Source organism: Anolis sagrei, chromosome 2 (assembly GCF_037176765.1).
Source record: "Anolis sagrei isolate rAnoSag1 chromosome 2, rAnoSag1.mat, whole genome shotgun sequence".
NCBI classification, from domain to species: Eukaryota; Metazoa; Chordata; class Lepidosauria; order Squamata; family Dactyloidae; genus Anolis; species Anolis sagrei.
The window spans coordinates 289,539,067-289,565,653 of NC_090022.1; the positions used below are offsets into that span (position 1 = coordinate 289,539,067).

Genomic DNA, 26,587 nt, shown 5'->3' on the forward strand with positions numbered 1-26,587 from the left:
AAATGCTTACTTTGCGTAATGGGTTGAGCTGCCCTGCCCGTACTATAGAATTAATGCGGTTTTGCACCACTTTAGCTGCCTTGGCTAAATGCTATGTAATCCTGGGATTTGCAGTTTGTTGAGGTACCAGCTTTCGTTGTCAGAAAAAGATAAGACTCCCATGTTTCCATGGAACTGAGCCACGGTAGTTAAAGTATGTCAAACTGAATTGATTCTTCAGAATTGATGGATGTACCCTTAGTTGATTATCTCCATACCATCTGAGAATTGTTTTGCACTATAGCTCCCATAATCCACCAGGCAGCATATCTACTGGTCATGTTGGCTAGAAAATGGTGAAAACAGTAGTCCCAAAAATGTAACTTCTCAGAGTGTTTTTTTGGTTACTTTCTCAACCTTACTTTATTGCTTTCCAGACCTGGACACATGTGAGTTGGAAGCAGCAGGAGAACTCCTAAAACAGGAGGAGTTCCCATAAGCACCATCATCTTCTGGACAGCTCTAATTGGGAGTCTCCTAAATAGGATCGTAGCCTTGGCAGGAACCATGAAGGTTATAAAATCTAGTTCCCTGCCATGCAGAAACACAAAAAATATTTCTGAAAAGAGAGGCTCTCGTGGTCCAAGCCATTCTATTTCATGATTGAACAGCTTTTGCAAAGCTCCTTCCTAAAGTTAGCAGGAATCTTTTCCCTGTATTGTCGAAGGCTGGAATCACTGGGTTGTTGTAGGATTTTTCGGACTATATGGCCATGGTCTAGAGGCATTATCTCCTGACGTTTCACCTGTGTCTATGGCAAGCATCCTCAGAGGTAGTGAGGTCTGTTGGAACTAGGAAAAAGGGTTTATATATCTGTGGAATGACCAGGGTGGGACAAAGGACTCTTGTCTGCTGGAGCTGATGTGAATGTTTCAACTGACCACCTTGATTAGCATATAATGGCCTGACAGTGCCTGGAGCAAACTTTTTTTGAGAAGTGCTTAGATGTCCTTGTTTGTTTCCTCTCTGTTGTTGTGCTGTTGTAATTTTAGAGGTTTTTTTTATACTGGTAGCCAAATTTTGTTCATTTTCATGGTTTCCTCCTTTCTGCTAGCCCTAGCAGACAAGAGTCCTTTGTCCCACCCTGGTCATTCCACAGATATATAAACCCCTTTTCCTAGTTCCAACACCCTCACTATCTCTGAGGATGCTTGCCACAGATACAGGTGAAACGTCAGGAGAGAATGCCTCTAGACCATGGCCATTTAGCCCGAAAAAACCTACAACAACCCAATCTTTTCCCTTCTTGTTGTCCCTGGAATTCATTGGTTCATGTCCTAGTTTCTGGAACAACAGTAAACAAGTTTGTTCCATCTTCTACACAGCTTCCCTTGTAATGGTTAGATAGCTTTACAAGAATTAAAGATTCATTTGTATGCGAATCTGTTTTGGTGAGCCCAATAAACTCCATTCTGACAATAGATGCCACCTCCCCATGGCCTATTTTGTTTTGTTGCACTCTGTCATTTATGTTTTGCTAGGAATGCTGTAACTGTAATACTAAGTGCCCAGAGTTACTGACCTGATGTTATGGCCACCCTGAGAACATCCTTGTAAACAACCAACAATCCATGGCTACATTCTGTTCATGCTACATAGACCTCGGATAAAAATTGCCCAAATTGCATTAGATATCACTCATGCATACTTGGTCTTTGTCTGAATAACTCTGAAGTTCTATCAAAATGTTTGGAATAAACATTGTCTACCTCAACCATTGCTGAGAGTACATTGAGTCCTAGTGCAGTGGTTCTCAATCTTCCTAATGTCGCGACCCCTTAATACAGTTCCTCATGTTGTGGTGATCCCCAACCATAACATTATTTTTGTTGCTACTTCATAACTGTAATTTTGCTACTGTGATGAATCGTCATGTAAATATCTGAGATGCAGGATGTATTTTCGTTCACTGGACAAAATTTGGCACAAATACCCAATAGGCCCAAATTTGAATACTGGTGGGTTTGGGGGTGGTATTGATTTTGTCATTTGAGAGTTTTAGTTGATGGAATTTATAGTTCAGCTACAATCAAAGAGCATTCTGAACTCCACTAATGATGGAATTGAACCAAAGTTTACACCCAGAACTCCCATGACCAACAGAAAATACTGGAAGGGTTTGGTGGGCATTGACCTTGTGTTTTGAAGTTGTAGTTTGCCTACTTTCAGAGAGCACTGTGGATTCAAACAATGTTCAATCTGGATCAAACTTGACACAAATACTCAATATGCCCAAACATAGACCTTGATATTTAGGAGTTGTAGTTGTTGGGATTTATAGTTCACCTACAATAAAAGAGCATTCTAGAATTGGGCCAAACTACCCACACAGAACCCCCATGACCAACAGAAAATACTGTGTTTTCTGATGGTCTTTGGTGACCCCTCTGACACCCCCTTGTGACCCCCCCCCCAGGGGTCCTGACCCCCAGGTTGAGAAATACTGTCCTAGTGGATTTGGGCTTTGAACTGGTCATAATATTCCAGGTGAGGCCTGACCAAAATGGAACAGAGTAGAACTATGACTTCTCTCAATTTAAACAATACATTCCTTTTTATTCAGCCTAGAATTGCATTGGGCTTTTTGGATTCCACATCACGTTGTTGGCGCATATTTAGCCTGTGATATAGTAAGACCCCTATATTCTTTTATTCTGTTGCTATCAAGCCAGTTAGGATGACAGAGACAGAAGGGGCTTCATGCTCATAATTGCAGCTTTTTGCTCAATGCTAGATCACTCACAGCAGGCTGCTGTCTATCCTCTTTTTGAAGACACCCAGAGAAGCAGGCCCAATCTTCTCTCAAGACAATTGGTTCCATTACTGAACCACTCTTATTGTCAAAAAGTTTATTCTAATGTTCAAACAATACATTTAGGCTAGGTTACAAAAAAAACAAACACACAGGTAGAGGGTACGCAAAACAGAGCCCAGCTGTACTACACTCAAAAGAGACTTTGAGAATATTGCTGCTCACAAACCAATTGTCATCCATCATCTATTTGTACTGTTTTTTGCTGCCTCTTTCACATACATCATCTTTCTCCTTCTGTCTCATTTTGTCCCTCACATTATAAATATTCTCACTCTTGCCAGAAGTCAGAGTGGATCTCCTAAAGAAAACATTTTGAAATCGATCCAAAACTATGTTCCCGTTTGGAGTGCTCTTGGATCCATCTTCTCAAATGTCAGCTGAGATAGATGGACAGTCAGGAGTGTTTATTATCAGCTTCAGCTGACATGCCAGCTGCACCCCATCTTAGAATTGGAAGATCTAAAGAACATAGTACACATGCTGATATGAGAATTATCCGGAAAGTAAGGTTACGATATTTTTTTTAAATACAAAGAATAAATATATTTTAATAAAACATACTTGGATTGTAGCATAGATATTAAATTATTTTCCCACATAATCACCATTCAGTTCAATAGATTTTGTCATCTGTGGGATTAGTTTTTGTTGCCGGTGTCATAGAAGTTTCTCTTCATCACTTTGATTTTCAGCTTGTCGTTGTCGGAAAAGTGTTGAAGGTGTCCCTTCAATTTAGTGAACAGATGATAGTCACTGGGTGTGAGATCAAGGCTGTGAGAGGGTGGCTTAAAACATCCCAAACAAATGAAGACAACAACTCTTCTGTTACATGAGCGGTGTGTGGACACGCATTGTCATGAAGGAAACAGACTTGTAGTCTCAATGTTGGACTTCTGCAATGCACTGTACATTGGGCGACCTCTGTGTCAAGTTCAGAAACCCCAGTTAGTTCAAAATATGACAGCCAGATTGGTTACAGACATAGCCAGAGAAGAACACATGCAGAGGCGGCTCAAGCCGGTACACGAATTACGCTTTTGCATAGAGCGCGCATCTCGGGGGGGGGGGGGGACTCTTGAGGAGCTCTTGAGGTGCCCCTGCCCCGAACAACACCCAGAGGCAGCTCGCTCTCCCTCCTTCCCTCACAAGTGCGCATGTGCACGTGTGTTGTCTTCCTCTCCTCCTCCTCCTCCTCCTCCTCCTCGCAGGCCAAGGGAGACAACAACACCAGCGTGCATCCCTCTCCTGCTGTTAGGAAGTGTGTGGGGAAGGAGGGGAGTTGCAGGGTGCGCACTTCCTAATGCCAGGAGAGGGATGCGCAGCGGCGTTGCCGGGCATGTGGGAAAAGAGGCATGCACGCATCGCAGGTAAATGGTACAAGTTCCAATGAATCATCTGAGCAATGGTGTTATGCCTCTGCTTGTAGTCTGTCTGTGCCATCTTCTTGCAGCAGCTCAGAATGTGATCTATTGTTTCATCTGCTTGTTTGCAGTCTACACTTGGGATTATTATTGTTGTTGTTGTTATTTGAAACATAACAAGATTAGTACACAGAAAACAAGATTGCTGTACTGGCTGTTGTATTGGATCACACTTTCCAATTGTCTAGGACTGTGTGATGTATCGGCGAATAATGTGTGCAGATCCAAGTCGGGTGGCCTTTTGCAGCTGACAGAGGGTAATTTTGTCAGCAGCGGATTGTTTTTAAGTGCAGGCCAAGATCTTTAGGCACTACACTCAGTGTGCTGATCACCACTGGGACCACCTTTACTGGCTTGTGCCAGAATCTTTGCAGTTCTATCTTTAAATCTTTATATTGTGTAAGCTTTTTTTTTAATAATAATAATAATAATAATAATAATAATAAATTATCATCACATGCTTTTCTCTCTTAATCCAGACGCAACCCATAATAACACTGGGACCACCTTTACTAGCTTGTGCCAGAGTCTTATTATTATTTTGGAATACCTATATTTGCACATATTATGTACACAATGAGATATCTTGGATACTGGACCCAATACTAAACATGAAAATCATTTATGTTTCATATATGCCTTCTGCCCATAGTACAATGGTAATTTTAGACACATGGAACAAAGTTTGTGTATGATGAACCTCCAGAAGCCAAAGGTGTCATTATCTTAGCCACCCATGTGGACAATTTGGGGTTTTGAGGTATAGTGGGCCCTCGGTATTCACTGGGATTTGGTTCCAGGTCCCAACCACAATGGATAAGATACCAAAATATGTTTCTCAAGCCCTATCATATACAGTGTCATAGTAAAATGTGCCCTTTATTTAAAATGACAAAATCATGAAGGGTGTGTGTGTGTGTAAAATATTTTCAAGCAGTGGATAGCTGAATCTGTGGATCCAGAGAAGGTAACTCCACTTGCACCATGATTCACAAGCTCCAGGACTTTTGGATGCCAACTCCCAGATGGGTCAACTGCTTTGGACAATAGGAGCTGAAGACAAAAAATACCGGGAAAACCAGAATGGAGCCTTTGCTGCTCTAGGATCTCACCAAACTCCTAGGGTGCACCTGCACTGTAGAATTAATGCAGTTTGACCCCACTTTAACTGCCACGACTCAATGCTATGGAATCATGGGACCTGTAGTTGGTTTGGTGAGGAACCAGTATGCTTTGGCAGAGAAGGATAAAAACCATGTAAAACTAGAATTCCTGAGATCCTGTGACATTAAGTCAAGGTGGTTAAAATTGGAGCCAGACTGCATTAATTCTACAATGTTGATGCACTCAGAATCCCAGGTTTCCACAGTGTTAATACAATTGTGAATGATGTTGACAAGGCCTCTTAACCAGCCAGGGTAGCTGGATGGAAACCTATCTTTGGGCATTGCTGGAATTATGGACAGGCTGCTAAGGATGGGGTGACTGGGATTTGGGAGAAGCTATGTAGTTTTTAGTGTATTTAAACTATGAAACATCAAAAGTATTAAAGGATACAAAGGATTGCACTGTTTTATTCTAATTTTTTATACAGTCAGTCCCCAAATTATCAACAAAATAGGCTTTGTAGGTTTGTTCTTATGTTGAATTTGTATATAAGTTGGAACAGGTGTATTTTTAGTATAACTCCGACCAAATATAAGCATAGAAAAAGGTCAACATCCCTGTGGTGTTTGTCTTGCTGTCTGTGCCCCTGTTCAGAAGATTTCACTTCACTTTCTGACCCTGTGAAAATTGGATTTTGGAAAATGTGGCTTGTTGAGGAAACAAGAATTGGTGATTAAGCTTCAGTGGAGACCCCTTTCCCCCATAATAACACTTTCAGGAGTGAATTTCCATTCCGTGGTATAGATTTCTCTCACTGCTTATTGTCTCACCCCTGTTCTTCACTAGTTGTTTGTAAGTTGGCCTGTGCTCATATTTTACATGTTTTGATTTGTGTCATATTTGTATTGAGTTGCTTCAGGTCCCTCTATGATGGGAATGATTATAGCAAAACAAATAAGTAAACAAGGGGAGCTAGTCCTCATGATCTCCTTTCTCTCTCTCTTTCTTTCTCTCTTCTTCAGGTGGTGGTGGAGGGGCTCCCGGTGAACCATGGCCAGCAGCAGCCCTTTACCTGTCGTCCCTCCGGATCTGCTCCTGCCGAATCCCTCTGGCACCTTCCCGGGCCCCCCTTTGAACCAGGGCCCCCCTCCTCCTCCCCGCGGTGCCAGCACTCCCTCAGGCCCCTCGCTGTCCACCATGAAGCCCAACCAGGTGGGCCAGGTGGTCCTCTACGGCATCCCCATCGTGTCACTGGTGATCGACGGGCAGGAGCGCCTCTGCTTGGCCCAGATCTCCAACACACTGCTCAAGACTTTCAGCTACAACGAGATCCACAACCGTCGAGTGGCTCTCGGCATCACTTGTGTGCAGTGCACCCCGGTGCAGCTGGAGATCCTCCGCCGGGCAGGCGCCATGCCCATCTCGTCCAGGCGCTGTGGGATGATCACCAAACGGGAAGCCGAGCGCCTCTGCAAGTCCTTCCTGGGTGAGAACCGTCCACCGAAGCTGCCGGACAACTTTGCCTTCGACGTAGGGCACGAGTGCGCCTGGGGCTGCCGAGGCAGCTTCATCCCAGCCCGGTACAATAGCTCACGGGCCAAATGCATCAAGTGTGGCTACTGCAGCTTGTACTTCTCACCCAACAAGTTCATCTTTCACTCGCACCGCGTCCCGGAGGCAAAGTACACGCAACCTGATGCCGCCAACTTCAACTCCTGGCGGAGGCACCTTAAACTCAGCGACAAGACCCCCCCTGACGAGCTGGTCTTTGCCTGGGAGGATGTTAAGGCCATGTTCAATGGTGGGAGCCGGAAAAGGGCACTCCCGCAGGCTTCCAGCAGTCATCACCATCACTCCTTGTCTGTTGGGGGTGCGGCAGGGGCCACCTCGCATTGCCCACCATTAGGTGGTGCTGTCAAGGCCTCTCCAGGTGTGGTGGGTGCAGGAGGGGGTCTGCTCAGCCCACACCTCTTGCCACCCCCACCTCCACCTCCGCCCGAGCTCCACCACCCGCACCACTTGCCTTCCAAGCGCGGGCGCTTCCTCGACGGCACTGAGGCCGAGCTGCAGGAGGCAGTGGCTGCTTTGGTGCAAGGAGGAGGTGGAAACAAAGCTCCTCGCAGCTACCCAGTGATCCCAGTGCCCAGCAAGGGGCCCTCGACCTTTGGGAGCGTCCTGCAGAAGTTCCCATCATGTGGGGGGCTCTTCCCACACCCTTACGGCTTCCCTGCTGCTGCCTTTGGGCTGTGCCACAAGAAGGAAGAGGCAGAGGGGATGGGACAAAGCGGGACCAAAGCCAACTCTGCAACAGTGGCCTCTGCCTCTGCTGCCCCGACGGCGGGACTCTCGGGCCTTTTCTGGCCTGGTGCGAGAAAGGACGCTGCCACTGCTGCTGCTGCCGCCGCCGCCGCTGCTTTCTACCCTCCTTTCTGCATGTTTTGGCCACCCAGGGCCCCTGGAGGGCTCCCCGGTCTTCCAACGTACCTCCAACCGCCTCCTCCACCGCCTCCTCAGCCTCCCAACTGTACCGTCGAGGGCCCCGGATTGCTCCGGCAAGCCTTCCTTGACTTAGGAGACCCCAGCGGGGAAGCGGGGACCCCTGGGGCCCCAAGCGGAGACAGGGAGGCCCGGGGCTTCGAGGGCGAAGAGGCAGTGCCCTCTCCTCCTGCAGAAGGGGGTCCCGCAGCCCCTCCGCCCGCTTTGCTGGAAGAAGCACCCCCGAGGGGCAAGGGCGGTCCCTCTTCCTCCTCCTCTTCCTCTTCATACCACCATTCCAGTGCTTTCCGCCCCGTCGGGGGCAAAGAGGACTCGGAGAGCTTGGCCAAACTCCACCATCACCACCACGCGCATCATCCCCACTCACAGTCCTCCTCTTCCTCACCACCTTTGCTGCTCTTGAGCTCAGAGAGGGAGCCGTCGGGTGCCCACCGCCTCCTCTTGTCCCCCGAAGGCACCAGTTGCAGCTTCAACAGCGAAGAGGAGGAGGAAGAGAGCAGTGCGGAGGAAGGGCAGCCAGAGGAAGGGGAAGAGGAGCCTGAGGTGGACGTGGAGGGGCACAAGGCACCAGAGGAGGAAGAAGAAGAGGAAGAGGAGGAAGAGGAGATGCGGGAGGAAGCGGAGCCAGACGTGGTGGCGGAACATTACCTGCCCAGCCAAGGACTGACGGACACAGGGGAGGACAACAAGGGGCCTGGTCCTGAGAAGCAACAGCTTTCCCCTTCACAGCCCCCTCCTCTTCCTCCCACCGCCTCCCCCAAAAGGGCCAACAGCCCCAGGGACATCCTCCAAGGCACCCAGGAGGCTACGCAGCGGCCCATGGCCCCCTACAAAGATGTAAACACCAATAACACCCTCTTCTCTCCCCTTCTAAGCTTCTTGGAGCCCTGCCTTGTTTGGGTTGGATTTCCCCCTTGGCCTAAGCAGGGGAGGGTCCTACCTTTTTGTCTCCTCTTCCCCCCACTTTGTTGGACAAACCTACTTTCTATGTGTCTGAAATCCCTCTTTCTCTCCCTCTAGGCTTCTTGGAATCCATAATGGTTTATACATAGTTTTAGTATTATGATTCAGAAGGAAAGGAGAGGTAATAGAAAAATACCAAAGTACTAAAAAAGATGTTTATAATACATAACATTACAACGAATAATAATATTGTCAAGGGCTTTCATGGCTGGAATGACTGGGTTGCTGTGAGGTTTCTGGGCTGTATGACCTTGTTCCAGAAGCATTCTCTCCTGACGTTTCGCCTGCATCTGTAGCTGGCATCGTCAGAGGTTCTGTTAGAATCATAGAATCAAAGAGTTGGAAGAGACCTCAAGGGCCATCCAGTCCAACCCCCTGCCAAGAAGCAGGAATATTGCATTCAAATCACCCCTGACAGATGGCCATCCAGCCTCTATTTAAAAAGTTCCAAAGAAGGAGTCTCCACCACACTCCGGGGCAGAGAGTTCCACTGCTGAACGGCTCTCACAGTCAGTGTTGGCAGTGAAGCAAGTGGAGTATATATAGATATCTGTGGAATAACATCCAGGGTGAGAAAAATAACCTTTGTCTGTTTCAGGAAAGTGTGAATATTGCAATAGGGAAGCATGAATTAGCATTTAAGCAGCTATGAGGAGTCCCTTGTAGCACAGTGGGTTAAACTACTGAGCTGCTGAACATGCTGATTGAAAGGTCAGAGGATCGAATCCGGGAAACAGGGTGAGCTCCCACTGTTAATCCTAGCTTCTGCCAACCTAGCAGTTCAAAAACATGCAAATGTGAGTAGATCAATAGATACTGCTCCGGCGGGAAGGTAGCAGCATTCCATGCAGTCATGCTGGCCACATAACCTTGGAGGTGTCTATGGATCGAATCCAGGAAACAGGGTGAGCTCCCACTGTTAACCCTAGCTTCTGCCAACCTGGCAGTTCAAAAACATGCAAATGTGAGTAGATCAATAGATACTGCTCCGGCAGGAAGGTAAGAGCACTCCATGCAGTCATGCTGGCCACATAACCTTGGAGATGTCTATGGACGGCTGCTCTTCTGCTTACAAAAGGAGGTGAGCACCAACCCCCAGAGTCAGACATGACTAGACTTAATATCAGGAGAAAACCTGTTCCTTTACCTAGCCATGAAGCTGAGAAGTCAGTCTGTGATGGTATCTCTGCAACAAAGGCCACCTGTATGCAGATACTCTCACTGATTGACTTTGCAAACTTCATGGCTACTCAAATGCTAATTCAAGTGTGGGAAAAAGAACTCTAGTCTGCTTGCAAGACCATTCAGTGCTAATCAAGGTGGCCAATGGCAACATTTACACTTGCAGTCAACAGACAAGAGTTCTTTCTCCCATTCTTGACATTCCACATAGATATAAACCCCCTTGCCTAGTTTCCAACAGATCTCACAACCTCTGAGGATGCCTGCCGTAGATGTGGGTGAAACGTCAGGAGAGAATGCTTCTGGAACATGGCCATACACAGCAACCCCATAATAATATTAATAATAACAATAATTTTATTTCTTACCCACCTTTCCTTATGGCTCGAGGTGGGTTCCAGAACAACTAAAACACATCCGCACTACAAAAACACCACAAATACACACATTAAAATGTTCCCCTATAAAAGTTACATCTCTATAAAATACATATTAAAATACACCAAACAGAGATTAAACAAAAGACACCTCACAAATCTAAATCTTAAACCATCTCACAAAACTAAGTCTTAAACCAGCACATGAACTGATGACATCCCTGCTATAAGAAAGGTCAACTAGACACACACATACCAAAATTACTACATCTAACAACACTAAATCTCAAAGGAACACACTGATCTAAGACATACCTGCATTGATAAATACACACTAGACATACTGCAGTAACTACTTGATGTAACACAATTTTTGTCCCTGAGTCATAACTGGTCCTATCATTAAAATATGGGAAAAAGATGTTCAATGTATTGTCGAAGGCTTTCATGGCTGGAATCACTAGGTTCTTGTGGGGTTTTTCGGGCTATATGGCCATGTTCTAGAAGCATTTTCTCCTGACGTTTCATCTGAATTGGATTTTTGGGTGGATGCTGTTAAGATGGATGACACCTTTACCATTTGGAGCCATGGAGAAGAAGAACTCAACAGATTCCTGGACCATCAAATGCTAATGAAGGTGGTCCAGTTGAAACATTCACACCTAGCTCCAGCAGAGAAGAGCTCTTTGCCCCACCCCAGTCATTCCACAGATATATAAACCCATTTTCCAAACTCCAACAGACCTCACTACCTCTGAGGATGCTTGACATAGATGCAGGTGAAACATCAGGAGAAAATGCCTCTAGAACATGGTCATATAGCCCGAAAAACCCCACAAGAACCTAATATGGAAAAAGTTTATTGTTTCTGCAGGAGGAACATCCTGCAGTACATTTGGCTATCATTTTACTATGAATATTTTGCTATGAACTCACAAATTTTATTTCTAAGGGTCATTGTGTTAAATGTGTCTAGAGCAGGCATGGGCAAACTTCAGCCCTTCAGGTGTTTTGGACTTCAACTTCCTAAGAGTCGGTAGGCTGTTAGGAACTGTGGAAGTTGAAATCCAAAATACCCGAAGGGCTGAAATTTGCCCATGCCTGCTCTAGAAATGATCAGAAATAAGATTTGTGAGTTCAAATGAGCTTATTCCAAGTTATCTCTGTATAGAAGAAATTGGAGAAAAGTCAATCCTTCAGGTGTTGTTGGACTGTAAGTCCCACTAGCCTTAACCTGAATGGTCAGCATCAACTAATACTGGAAAGCTCAGTTCCACAACATCTGGAGGACCACAATTTATTTACTCTTTGTTAATATGACAGTAACAGCCTGAGGCTGTTAGGAATTGTGGGAGTTGAAGTCCAAAGCACTTGGAGGGCAGATATTTGCCCATACCTGTCATAGAAGTTTGCCCATGCCTGTCAACCAAATTTAACATAGTCTGTGGCCACCATAAAAACAAAGTTTCTGGAGTATAACAACTACTTTCAGAATAAATACCACACAATTAAAACAGGAAATGACACTTTCAAACCAAGAACAGATATTTTTTTCAAATTTTGTTATCTAATGTAATTATTAGGCATGGTTAGGTACTGTCAGAATCTTCATAATTACCTTTTAAAAGAAAACCGGAAGTCCCTTTGCCCATCCAAAGCTTCTCTCACCATTTTTATTCCGACTCAGGAAGTGAGTCGGAAGTGACTCAGTGTTTGGAGGCAAGCAGTTTGCATGCTGGGATGCTTGCCTCCCAGCCAATGAGGGGAGAAGTTTTGGGGAGGGGAGGGGTGGGGTTTTGGCAGAACAGCCATCACACTATATAAAGGACAGTACATGGCTCAGAGGCTCATTGTGAGCCCAGGAAGGGAAGGGGAAAGGGAAAGGGAAGGGAGGTTGTGAAGGGAGGTTGGAAGAAGAGCAGTTGAAAGAGCAGGGCAAGCGGAGAAGGGCTGGGAGCAGGGCTGTTGCCTGACTGTCTGCCTTGCCGCCACTTGTGTGTTGTTGCTGTTGGGGGGGGGGGGGGGGAGAAGAGCCGGACTGCAGAGAACTAGGACAGGGAGAAGGGCTGTTGCGCAATTGCATCTACCATTAACGAAGTGATTCGGAAATTTTGAAAAGTTTCGGAAACATTCAGAATTTCTTTCCAAATCGAACCACCAGTGCACCCTACATCCGAAACGAGTTTTGAACCATATTTTTTGATCAACCAAGCCTAGTAATTATCTATATTTTTAGATTAATTTTTATTCAGATGTAAAGGGGGAGGGAATAGAAAAATAACAAAGGCAGTACCAAATAAGCATATTTTCATAATATATGACATTACAGCTACTGAATCTAACAAAACTCAATCTTAAATGCACAAACTGATGACAAAATTATTGTAAAAAACATGTACTAGACACATGGCTACTGAAACTACTACATCTAATAAAACTAAAGGCAACACACTGATTGAAGACATACCTGCACAAATAAACCCACACTAGACATACTATTCTACAAACCTCGCCCTCATTGTGTCTCAGTTTTTACTCATTGTTATCCCATATTTAGATAACATTACAACCACACTTTTATTAAAATCTTCTAATTCGTTAATCCAATAGTTGAAAATTGCCCCCATGGTTGATGGGAAAAAAGTGATAAATAAGTCCCAACTTTTTTGAAGTTGGTCAAAGATTTCTCCTTTAAGAGGATTATCAGTTTGTCCAATAATGTTTTTCATTTCATTCCTGGAGCCACTGAATAACCCAGGCCCCTTCTACACCACCATTTAACCCAGTTCAAAGCAGATAATCTGGATTTTATATGGCAGTGTAGAAGGGACTCCCCTGCCCATTGCCCCTTTGCAAAGATGTAAATATACCCTTGATTCCCTCCTTCTGAGCTCTTTTGCTGAACTAGAACACTAAAGCACTCAGGCAGGCAATCTCAAGTCTATTCCAAAACTTCAGATTCCAGCATTCCATGGCAATTGGAAAGGTATCAAAGTGGTGCAAATGTGTAGTGTGGATACACTGTCAGGCAACACATGATTCCATTAGTTTTGTGCTCTGCTTCCTGAGTAACAAGTTCAGGAAAAAACAAAAAGTGAGTCCTACAAAGCCTGAAAGTTAGCCTAGCCTTTCCGTGGTTCCTCTTTGATGCTAGAAAATTAAAATCATTAGTACAATTAAATTGCCAGTTTCCCTTGTTGATAGACTGGGCAAACCCATCAGATATTTGTCGCACGTTCATAAAGAGTCCCCATTTGTAGGTTTAATTCTCTAGGAATCTGGCCACTTTTCTAAATCATCTCAGCATTTGTCTCTCCTGTCATGCCTTGTGGCAATTTCTCCTGCCTCTTTTCTTACTGCTATTACTGTACATACAATACAGTAATAGTAAACCCCTGTATCTGTAGGACCAGTATCCGTTGTTTCATTTAGCCACACCCAACTAAGTATGGCTTGTTTAGGCATTTTCTAGGTCCTTCAATATGACTCTTACCATGGTATTGCTTTCAGGCGAGTTCAGTCTAGTTTGTGATTTCACATATCCATGTGAAGTCCAGATATATATTCCTCCATGGAAATGCCATACATTATATGTGCCTGCCTTCGGGTCATCTGTCCACTTATGGCAACCCCATGAATTTCATAGATTAGATAGAATACTTAGAGGTACTTTTACTGGTTCCTTTCTCTGCAATATAACGGTTAACACCTGGGATTCTTTGGTGGTCTCCCATCCAAGGACTACCCAGGGCCAGCTCTGCTTAGCTTCCAAGAGCAGATGGAATCTGGTGCTCTCGGGGTTTAGGGGGCTTAGAATTGTATTTTTTTCACAAGTTAAATAAAACGCTTTTCGTTGCATTTTTCCCACTTTTGTGAAGGTCCTGAATCCCCAACTCCAGTAAATGTGCCAGTATTAGTTGTAAAGGCACTATGCAGCATTCTGGTTTAAAAGGGAGACAGCACTTCTTTGGGTGAGAGCTGTTCAACAGTGGAAATCTCTGCCCTGGATTGTAGTAGAGGCTCCTTCTTTGGAAGCTTTTAAAAAGAGGCTGGATGGCCATCTGTCAGGGGTGCTTTGAATGTAATATTCCTGTTTCTTGGCAGGGGGTTGGACTGGATGGCCCATGAGGTCTCTTCCAACTCTATGATTCTGTGATTCTATAAGAATGCACAATTTGATCAGAGCTACCCATAATCTCTTTTTAGAGACTACCTGTTGACTTTAGCTTAATGGAACTGAATTGCCAGCTTCTGCTTCTCCCACAAGGGACCAAGTGGGCTTGAAGGTGGATCCCATATATATTTACTCCAAAACAAGCTTTGATGTGTGTTCATGGATTCTGTGCATTGTGTGCATTTCACATGTATGGTAAATGTTATTGTCATATAAACAAAGAGTAAACAAACTCTGGTCCTCCAGATATTGAGGGACAGAGCTTTCCAGTATTCCTTGATGCTAACAATTCAGATTAAGGCTGATGGAACTTGCAGTCCAACAACGCCTGAAGGATTGACTTTTCTCCAATTTCTTCTATACAGAGATAACTTGAAATAATCCCCTTTGAACTCACAGATCTTATTTCTGAGGGTCACAGTATTAAATGTGTCTAGAGCAGGGGGTGCTTTGAATGCGATTTCTCTGCTTCTTCGCAGGGGTTGGACTGGATGGCCCACAAGGTCTCGTCCAACTCAATGATTCTATGATTCTCTGGGCAAACCAGCCTCCAAGTGTTTTGGACTTCAGCTTCCACAATTCCTAAAAGCTGATAGGCTGTTAAGAATTGTGGAAGCTGAAGTCCAAAACACCTGGAAGGCTGAAGTTTGCTCATGCCTGGACTAGAGGGATAAGTCTGGTGGAAAGTCCCCATTGATTCAGTACATCAGCATTTGTGTATGCAGATGTCAGCCTGTGGTCCTCAACTATTTTCTCAATGGTTGTTGCCCCCTAGTTTCCTGATACTAAATATCTGAACTCTTTTGAACCTTCTCAATGAAGATCAGGGTGAAAAGGATCTCATCCCTGGCATTTCTTTGTTTCTGTTTACTAGCTAACCTGCAAGTATAGAACATGTTGTGAACAAAGTCCATGTATTAAGTTCCTGCAAGAAGAACCACAGGAAACGTACATAAACATGGCTTCTGTCTGCAGCTTAGCCTAGTGGTTTCCAAGCTTTGGTCTTCCAGATGTCTTGAACTTGAGCTTCCAGAAGCCACAGGCAGCTTGACCAAGAATCAGGAATTTTAGGAGCTAAAGTCCAAAACATCTGGAGGACCAATGTTTAGAAACCACAGGTCCAGCCCAATGATATTATTTTGGAGGCTTGATTTCCATAGGTCTGTTCTAAGCAGGGATAACCCTGAGTCTAATCACTTGGCGTGACTTCTCTTGCTTGGTCCAAACTAGATCAGACCCTATTGAATCAACTGATGAATTAATACGTCCCATTGATTCAATCCATCTACTTCTATGAGGATCTGCAGTACATTTGAGACTTTTCTCTCCACAGTATTAGTGGCCTGAAACCGCATGTCTTGCAGTTGAAGGTTCCCAACCTTCTCATCCAGCATGGCCATAGCTAGCTGAGAATAATGGATATTGTAGTCCAATACATTTTGGAAGGCACCAAGGCAATAAAATCTTGAGATAGATCTGGACAAATGCTTCCAAAAGGGGGAAAATAGACTAAAACAAGACATCCTCCTGTGTTTTGTTTACTCGAGCCCTACCACATAGTAGTAAGATGTATAATGTTCTTGGAGGTTTACAATGAGATGGCAAATAGTCCTTGATGTTGCGCAGCAGCGGATTTTACCCAGCGCCCAAAGTCCAAATGCAATAGAGTCACAGACAAGAGGAAAAATGAACAGAAAAATCTTTACTCTTTCCTCAGCAGAGATGAAACATAAACTTGCAATGTTGCCTACAAAAATTAAACAGTGCAAGACACTTACATAGTCCTTGGAACACAAAATAAGGCATCTTCATCTTAAATCAAATGAGAGAGCAAAACATAAACCTTGAGTAAATATCTATTCCTTCAGAGTAGCTTTTCCATACTACTCCCTAGAGCAAAGCCTTTGAGCATAGATCTCCTCAGAGAAAAAGCTCTCCAGAAGCTCTCCAACACCCACACTGTATTCTAAAAAAAAAAAACCAAACCCATACAGATATACCCCATTGGGTGTGGTTCAAGCTTGCTGGTTGACCTACATTACCAGCTGTACATAATTACCATCATAACAACACACACACTTGGTCCTGCTATGACTTACCGCAACACTTGATTGGTTGGCCACAAGGTCTCCAAAGTCTGCAGCCCTACAGAAGCCATTGAAGGATGCTTCCTATCATCCCTGACCATTAGCCATGCTGATAGAGGGGCTGATGGGAGTTACAGACCAACCACATCCAGATATCCAAGGTTCTCCATCCTTACAAGCTTACCATCTGGAGGAAAAACAAGTCTAAACAAAGAGGCATAATTTTCAATAGTAAAAGTGTGGTAGGCTCCTACACAAAGGGAACTTTCCCCCAAAGTAAACAAGGGTCAGAACTTAGACCAATGTCAGTTCAAGAAACATGCTCTCACTGATGTCAGTCTGTCAAGTTGCATGTTTTTCCATCCTCAGCTAAAATGTGTTTACTTAGAAGTCTGTCTCAATTAATTTAAGGGGACATCAAGCTAAGGAAACATGTCTTGGCCAACTGGCCATGGAGTATCCATTTTAGGGATGGGTGTTTTAAAGCCAAGCATCTTTTGATCCAGAAACCCATAGGAAGACCTCCCCTAATTAAAGTCCCAAGCATAGTCTTTATTCCTATTCTATTCCCGCTTCTGTTCTATTTTTTCCTCTCCCGCCTGCCCTCTCTATCCTGTTAATTGCTCATCGACTGAAGTGGGTTTTTGCTGTTTTAATCCGTGTCTGTTCATTTGTTTTCATTCTGGCAGATTCAGAAGAGCAAGGAAGGGAGCCAAGTTGTCGTATCCCTGAAGGAAAATAATTTCTCAGGCAAGACACAAAGAAATCTCTCTCTCTCTCTCTCCTCTCTCTCTCTTATTCTCTCTCCTGCACAACTAAGAACATTGTTGAAATTGACTAATGCTATCTCTGGGTGGAGACTGGGTTATGTCCTTGGATGTTGCTTTTGAAACTGCTGTTGAATGTGACTTCCAAATCATCATTCCTCAAAAATTCAGAATACAGACACACACACACACACACACACACACACACATATATATACATACATACACACATATATATACACCTACATACACACAACATATTATAGTACATTAGATCAGGGTTACTATTAGACTATATAGTAGATTGATCTGACGTGTGGGTAACACACACATTTCAAAGCTGTTTTTCCAGCTACAAAATGTCTGCATGGCACTTCCATCTTGCTGCATACCTTCCAAATTTATGCCAATTTGAAAACAACTGGCTCATAGAATATTTTGGAGCTGAGAATGTGTGACTTGCCCAAGGTCATCTGAGCAAGGAATTGAACCCTATTTGCCATAGTTCAATGCTTATCTACTAGACCTGGGCAATCCATGATTCTAAATGGTTCTAAAGTACTTACAAAACTAAAATTCTGGTGGTGAAAATTTCAGAACTCTAACAAAACTTTCAAAATTTATTTATTATTTCATTATTGGTGATTTTTATGTCATAACCAATTAGGAACTGCCATTAATAATGAAATTTTGAGAGTTTTGTTAGAGTTCTGAAATTTTCACCACCGGTTTTGTAAGTACTTTAGAACCATTTAGAACCATTCATTGCCCAGGCCTATTATCTACTACACTACACCAAAATGTGACACACACACACACACACACATATATATATATATACCAGAGACCCCGGTGGCACAGTCAGTTAAAGCACCGAGCTGCTGAACTTGTTGACCAAAAGGTCACAAGTTCAAATCCGGGGAGTGGCGTGAGCTCCCACTGTTAGCCCCAGCTTCTGCCAACCTAGCAGTTCGAAAACATGCAAATGTGAATAGATCAATAGGTACCGCTTCAGCAGGAAGGTAACGGCGCTCCATGCAGTCATGCCAACCACATGACCTTGATGGTGTCTACGGACAATGCCAGCTCTTTGGCTTGGAAATTGAGATGAGCACCACCCCCCAGAGTCAGACACGACTGGACTTAATGTCAGGGAAAAACCTTTACCGTGTGTGTGTGTGTGTGTATATATATATATATATATATATATATATATATATATATATAATTTTACAGTACCAGATTTTACAGATATATTCCTTAATGGTACATATGCATTTCTGTATTATGTTGTATATGCCATTGTATCTTCTTTCAATAATCCCATTCAGGGGTGGCTCAACCCATTATGTAAAGTAAACATTTACAGTATAGTTGATTTTTCCCATGGGTGCTCTTGAGGCGCTCTTGGGGGAAAATAGACCTTAACATATGCAAGTTGTAGTTACTGGGATGTATAGTTCACCTACAATCAAAGAGCATTCTGCACTCCAGCAATGATGGAATTGAACCAAATATGGCACACAGAACTCCCATGACGAACAGAAAATATATATATCAGTGATTGAGGGGGGGGGGGGGGATACTGTTTGCTTACCGTTGAAAATTACCTAGGGCCGCCTCTGATCCCATCTGATTATATAGAAAGATGCCTATACTTGTAATGCACACACATGTACACATTCACATGAATGAATGAAGTTGGCATCTCGTTGTTGTTTTATATGCACGCAAGTTCCCTTCCACAAGCAGCTTGTGTAAGGTTTTGGCTCCCTGCAATGCCTGCACAATGGGCCCTTGATATCCACTGGGTCTTGGGCCCAGCCACCCATACAACCACCTTCCAAAATCCATAGATGCTCAAGCCCCATTATATGTAATAGGGCAATAAAATGGTGTTATGTAATGGCAAAACCAAGGCTTGCTTTTTGTATTTTTAAAGATATTTTCCAGCAGTGGAAGGGTAACTCTTTGGTTGGAAGATCTGTGCAAACTGATGGCTGGCTGTATTCAGACTATAGTTGGAGAAATACTTTCCACATGTATAGCTAATGCAGCTGCAGTCGAACATGCTTGGATGGTGCACAGCTCATCATCAACATTTTCAGTTTTCACTGGAATTGTGCAAACAACAGGCACATTGGCAGATACACCATATTATTATTCTCCATATTACTATCCATCACTTATCTCCATGACTATAGATTTACACTGTGCCAACACAATGTAGGATCTGGCTCAATACAGAGTAGTCTTTCTCAACTTTTTTTTATACCTTGGAGGAACAATTTTAATAATTTGCAGGTTTCTTGGAAGCCTTGCATTAAAAATTACTAGATGTATAGCTCAAACATGATCCATTGAGGGCTGATCGCATAAGCCCATATCAATATGTATATTATAAACATTGTTTCTATATTGATGTTTCAATGATAACTGATATATCAATAGAATAAACGAAACACTGATATTTAGCTGTGTATTTTCCAGAGGGATTACTACCTTCACCTTTCACAACAAAACACCAGATTTATTGTAGCATGGATTTTAAAGCTGCAGTGTATTTGTATCTGTTGAAAGAGGCTGCGGTCCACAAATGCCATAATAGACGTCTTTGCCTTTAAGGTTCCACAAGTCTTAACTAATCGATGAAGTGGAGGAAAGCTTGTTAAAAATCTCTTCTTGCCGATTAGTCTCAAAGCTGCTACTGGATTCCTTTATTCTCTGGTTTTGCTAAAAGACATTTAACACAGCTATCTCTTTGCAGACTAACATCATTTGTTAAAGCTACCGCTTGAATCAATTGAACTTAACTAAATGTTGAGGTGGCCAGTTTCCCATTGATTCAAAATCCTCTCTAGTTTGTTGTATCAATATTTGGGATTTAGCGCTCACACTCAAGCAATGCACAATTTCCTTGTCTATATATTGGAATCTTTGCATGCTTAATACTGTCTCCATACTTTAATTCAGCGTTTCTCAACCTAGGAGTTGGGACCCCTTTGGAGGCTACAAAGAGGGTGTCAGAGGGGTCGCCAAAGACAGAAAACAGTATTTTATGTTGGTCATAGGCGTTCTGTGTGGGACGTTTGGCCCAATTCTATCTCGGTGGGTTTCAGAATGATCTTTGATTGTAGGTAAACTATAAATCCCAGAGACCACAACTCCCGAATGTCAAGGTCTATTTCCCTCAAGCTTCACCAGTGTTCACATTTGGACATATTGAGTGTTCGTGCCAAGTATGGTTCACATCCATAATTGTTTGAGTCCACAGTGCTTTCTGGATGTGGGTGAACTACAACTCCAAGTCTCAAGGTCACCCACCAAACCCTTCCAGTATTTTCTGTTGGTCATGGGAGTTCTGTGTGCCAAGTTTGGTTCAATTCCATTGTTGATGGAGTTCAGAATGCTCTTTGATTGTAGCTGAACTATAAATCCCAGCAACTACAACTCCCAAATGCCAAGTCTATTTCCCTCAAACTCCACCAGTGTTCACATTTGGGTATATTGAGTATTTGTGCCAGGTTTGGTCCAGATTCAACATTGTTTGAGTCCACAGTGCTCTCTGAATGTAGGTGAACTTCAACTCCAAAACTCAAGGTCAATGCCCACCAAACCCTTCCAGTATTTTCTGTTGGCCATTTACTTTTTTATTTATTTACTATATTTATCTCTCAGCCTGGAGGCGACTCGAGGCAGTTTACAGTCAGCAATCAATGCCCCACAAAATAAAATACAGTCAAAAACATTACATATGATATAAACCATATAAAAGCAATAAAACAATTAAAACCATAAAGTACAAGTTCTCAGCGTCTCATCATTAAAATCATTTTCCGTTGCATCGTCCAATCATTCATGGGAATTTTGCGTGCTAAGTTTGATTCAGTTCCATTCTTGGTTGAGTTCAGAATGCTCTTTGATTGTAGTTTAACTCTAAATCCCAGCAACTACAGCTCCCAAATGACAAAAGTGATCCCCAACCCACATGTATTCAAATTTGGGCATATTGGGTATTTGTGCCAAATTTGTTCCAGTGAATGATAATACATCCTGCATATCAGATATTTACATGACAATTTGTAACAGTAGCAAAATTCCAGTTATGAAGTAGCAACGCAAATAATTTTATGGTTGGGGCTCAACACAACATGAGGAACTGTATTAAAGGGTCGCGGCATTAGGAAGGTTGAGAGTCACTGTTTCGAGAAATTCATATATTCATATTTGTCCTTTTGTTTCCAGATAAAAACAAGGAGCACAGTTTTTTCATCACGGAAGCTGAACACCCGGCAGGAGACTTCTGGAGAAATATAGCTGGTAGGCTCCAAAATGGGGATCAACAGATATTTCCGCAACCCAGTCCAATGTATGTCATTGTTTACACAGAAGGAAGCCCTCCTGGGTTGACCCAGTCTTGCTCTCAAATTGCACAGGACTGCAGCCTTGAGAACCTGGGTATTTTAGCAGAAGGGGGTAGAAAATAAATTAAGAAACCAGCAATATTATAAGTAAAGGAGAAATGCAAACAAGGAGGAGCGTAGCAACATTAATAACAAAGAGATTATTAATTGTTGGGCATATTTCAGCAGGAAATTTCGGGAACGTATCAGGTTACACAATGGCGCAGGCCGGGAAGGTGGGGAGGGTGAGGGAGAAAAGAAAAGAAAAACATAAAAATGACAATAATTGAAATGTTCTCTTTGAAACCTTCCATTAAAAAGGATCACAGCTTATTGCTTTTAATATCTGTCAGAGAGACATTAAAGGTGTTTTATGAGATCTATGGCAACATTTATATTATCTCCGTGATAATGATCTCTACACAAAATGTATAATACATTGACAAAAATTACATTATACAAATTAAATGGAACCACCTTTTACTGATTGCTAAATGTCTCCAAGGGGTTTGGGGAGGAGGGAGAGGAGGAACGTGATTAGAAGTTTTGATACTGAAGTTGTCTATTGCCGGGCTGGCGGGTTATAAGGGAAGCGGGTTTTGTTTCTTGGGAGAGAGAGAGAGAGAAAAGGGAATCTAATTTTCCATTTATGTAATGCAAACTGTCTTGGCTTTGACTATTCACGGTTAATTGACTGTCAAACGAGGTTGTTATCCCGAGGCTATGTCTGCAAATTTGCCTGTCAAATGAGACAGAGAGAGCAAGGCTGAGAGAGGGAAGGAGGGGGACAGAAAGAGAAGGAAGGAAGCAGAGGAAAAGGCTACTGCAAGGAAATGAGATCCTAAAGGAAACCTTCCTATAATAGCAGCAGCAAACAAACAATATTTAGAACCTCCAAAAATTAAAAATATATACTATTTGATCCAGCCTGCTGATACCTTTGCTCTACAGCAAGTGCCAACTTCCTTCCAAAAAGAAAACAAAATTCCGCATGAATAAAAATCCCATTTAGAAAGGAGAAGGGTGGAAAGGGGAAGACAAAGCAATAGGCTCTTAAGTAAAGTGAATAGATGATAAAAATTGATATGGGAGGGATAATGTGGCTTGCTTATTTCCAGCGGATGATGAAATAGCTCATTAGAGAGCCAGGGATCAACAAGAAAACATTCCGGAGTGAATTATGGGAAGGGTTTTGGATCTTTCTAGGCCCCTTGAGTTGTGCCAGATTCTACTAAACAAGATGGAAAAGGCCATTCTACTTCTGCACGTGCCTTCCTATTTTGTGCACTCCTGTTCAACATCTTTATTAATGACTTAGATGAAGGGTTAGAAGGCGGGATCATCAAGTTTGCAGACGACACCAAATTGGGAGGGATAGCCAATACTCCAGAGGACAGGAGCAGGATTCAAAACGATCTTGACAGATTAGAGAGATGGGCCAAAATTAACAAAATGAAGTTCAACAGTGACAAATGCAAGATACTCCACTTAGGCAGAAAAAACAAAATGCAAAGATACAGAATGGGGGACAATGCCTGGCTCGAGAGCAGTACATGTGAAAAAGATCTTGGAGTCCTCGTGGACAACAAGTTAAACATGAGCCAACAATGTGATGTGGTGGCAAAAAAAGCCAATGGGATTTTGGCCTGCATCAATAGGAGCATAGTGTCTAGATCTAGGGAAGTCATGCTACCCCTCTATTCTGCTTTGGTTAGACCACACCTGGAATATTGTGTCCAGTTCTGGGCACCACAATTCAAGAGAGATATTGACAAGCTGTAATGTGTCCAGAGGAGAGCGACTAAAATGATAAAAAGTCTGGAGAACAAGCCCTATGAGGAGCAGCTAAAGGAGCTGGGCATGTTTAGCCTGAAGAAGAGAAGGCTGAGAGGGGATATGATAGCCATGTATAAATATGTGAGAGGAAGGCACAGGGAGGAGGGAGCAAGCTTGTTTTCTGCTTCCCTGGAGACTAGGACGCGGAACAATGGCTTCAAACTACAAGAGAGGAGATTCCATCTGAACATGAGGAAGAACTTCCTGACTGTGAGAGCCGTTCAGCAGTGGAACTCTCTGCCCCGGAGTGTGGTGGAGGCTCCTTCTTTGGAAGCTTTTAAACAGAGGCTGGATGGCCATTTGTCAGGGGTGATTTGAATGCAATATTCCTGCTTCCTGGCAGAGGGTTGGACTGGATGGCCTATGAGGTCTCTTCCAACTCTTTGATTCTATGATTCTATATGCAATCCTAAAAGTGAAATTCATGGATACAGAAACTTACTTACTTAGGCGATCCCTCGTAGCTTGAGGATGATGATCCACCAAGTCTGGTGTCTTGGAGGGTGGATTTGCAGGTGGCTGTGGAGCTCTATTCTAGATCTGCATGTTCTTCCACAGTGAGGACATCGGTTTCCAGGTGGAAGGCAGTCCTTCCTCTTGGCACTTTTGCCCTCCATTCGTGCCTCTTCTAATTCTGCAGCAATATATAGAACACAGATATCTACTACTAAGATACACAAAGTATTATGTTCTTGTTGTTGAAACTTCAAATATGATGTCATATGACAGGTTTATAACTTATAAACACAATATAGAGGAACAACTTCTCTTTGTCATGGATAAATGTCCATATTCATGTAGATAAACATAATAGTCCAATCTGTCTGATGATGATTTAAAGAGTCACTTGTAGATGTTTCGAAGGACTATTTGTGGCATCCAAGGTTGTGTCAGAGAAGAGTTCTACACGGTGACCAGGTTACAACAAGGTATCCCGGGTGTAGTTCCTTGTTTCAGTGTTGGTGATGAAGATACCTTCTTCAGGTAATGAATTCTTCTAAATATTTCAACAGGAGACAAGTTTCTGGTACTACAATTACATGTATGAAAAGAACAACAACATACATAAAATAGATAGATTGGACTATTATGTTTATCTACATGAATATGGACATTTATCCATGACAAAGAGAAGTTGTTCCTCTATATTGTGTTTATAAGTTATAAACCTGTCATATGACATCATATTTGAAGTTTCAACAACAATAACATAATAGTTTGTGTATCTTCTATTTCTGCAGCACTGCTGGTTACAGCTGACCTCCAGTTAGAGCGCTCAAGGGCCAGGGCTTCCCAGTTCTTGTTGTCTATGCCACAGTTTTTAAGGTTGGCTTTAAGCCCATCTTTAAATCTCTTTTCCTGCCCACCAATGTTACATTTCCCATTCTTGAGATGGGGGTATAGTAACTGCTTTGGGGGATGGTAATCAGGCATTCAGACAACGTGGCCAGTCCAGCGGAATTGATGGCGTAGGAGCATCGCTTCAGTGCTGATGGTCTTGGCTTCTTCCAGCATGCTGACATTTGTCCTCCTGTCTTCCCAAGAGATTTGCAGGATTTTTCAGAAGCAATGCTGATGGAATCGTTCCAGTGGTTGAGTGTGACATCTGTAGTGAGTCCACGTTTTGCAGATGTATAGCAGGATTGGGAGGACAATACGTAAACACTCCATATGCACACACATCAAAGAGTTATATGGCATCTGAAAGACTTCACAAATGTACTGTGGCATAATATTGTCATGGCCTGGAATTTGTTGCATCCATTACAACCAATGAATTGGATGGACTTCAGTCCAGGGAAGCTTGTGCTGTAATAGATTTATTGGTGTTTAGATGCAACAAGGCTTTGTGTTATTATTTATATTGCGTTATTAGACTGTATCACTTGATACAATACATGTTGTTGTTGCTGTCGATAACATTATTGCTGTGTGTCTTCCAGTCTTTTCTGGCTTGTAGCAACTCTAATGCAAATTTGTAATGGGTTCTCTAGCAACCCTTTGCTTTCCTCAGAGGCTGAGAGAGTGTGACTTGCCAAAAGCCACTCAGAGGGTTTCCATGGCTGTGTAGAGATGCATGTCCTCATTTCCAGTTGCAATCCAATGTCAAACCACTTCACCATGTTGGCTCTCCATGATACACAATTTCCAATTATCTATTAATTTTGTTAATTTGGTTTCCAATGGTTTTATCAAGTAGGGCAGATGGAACTAAGGGTTGTGGACTGAAACACTTGGAAGGTCAACATCTCTCAGTACCAAAGTTGGGGACTTAGGATGCATCTACATTGCAGAATTAATGAAGTTTTACACCACTTGAACAGCAATGGCTGCATGTATGGAATAATGGGAGTTTTAGGTTGGTGAGGAAACAGCAATCTTTGGCAAAGAAGACTCAAGATCTAGTAAATCTATAGCTCCCATGACTCCACATCTTCGATCCATGGCGTTCAAGAGGTGCCAAAATACAATAATTCATAGAATCAAAGAATCAAAGAGTTGGAAGAGACCTCATGGGCCATCCAGTCCAACCCCCTGCCAAGAAGCAGGAATATTGCATTCAAAGCACCCCTGACAGATGGCCATCCAGCCTCTGTTTAAAAGCTTCCAAAGAAGGAGCCTCCACCACACTCCGGGGCAGAGAGTTCCACTGCTGAACGGCTCTCACAGTCAGGAAGTTCTTCCTCATGTTCAGATGGAATCTCCTCTCTTGTAGTTTGAAGCCATTGTTCTGCGTCCTAGTCTCCAGGGAAGCAGAAAACAAGCTTGCTCCCTCCTCCCTGTGGCTTCCTCTCACATATTTATACATGGCTATCATATCTCCTCTCAGCCTTCTCTTCTTCAGGCTAACCATGCCCAGCTCCTTAAGCTGCTCCTCATAGGGCTTGTTCTCCAGGCCTTTGATCATTTTAGCCGCCCT

The 26,587-nt window shown here is 43.2% G+C and overlaps 1 protein-coding gene across 1 annotated transcript in view; it reads left to right on the plus strand.

Moving 5' to 3' along the window:
• SKOR2 (SKI family transcriptional corepressor 2) overlaps positions 1-26,587 on the plus strand; it is a 65,057-nt gene that overhangs the window by 18,911 nt on the left and 19,559 nt on the right. Inside the window, 4 exon segments of the mRNA XM_060761226.2 lie at positions 6,405-6,571; positions 6,573-8,715; positions 17,351-17,411; positions 21,674-21,748. Coding sequence (XP_060617209.2) covers positions 6,405-6,571; positions 6,573-8,715; positions 17,351-17,411; positions 21,674-21,748 — 2,446 coding nt within the window.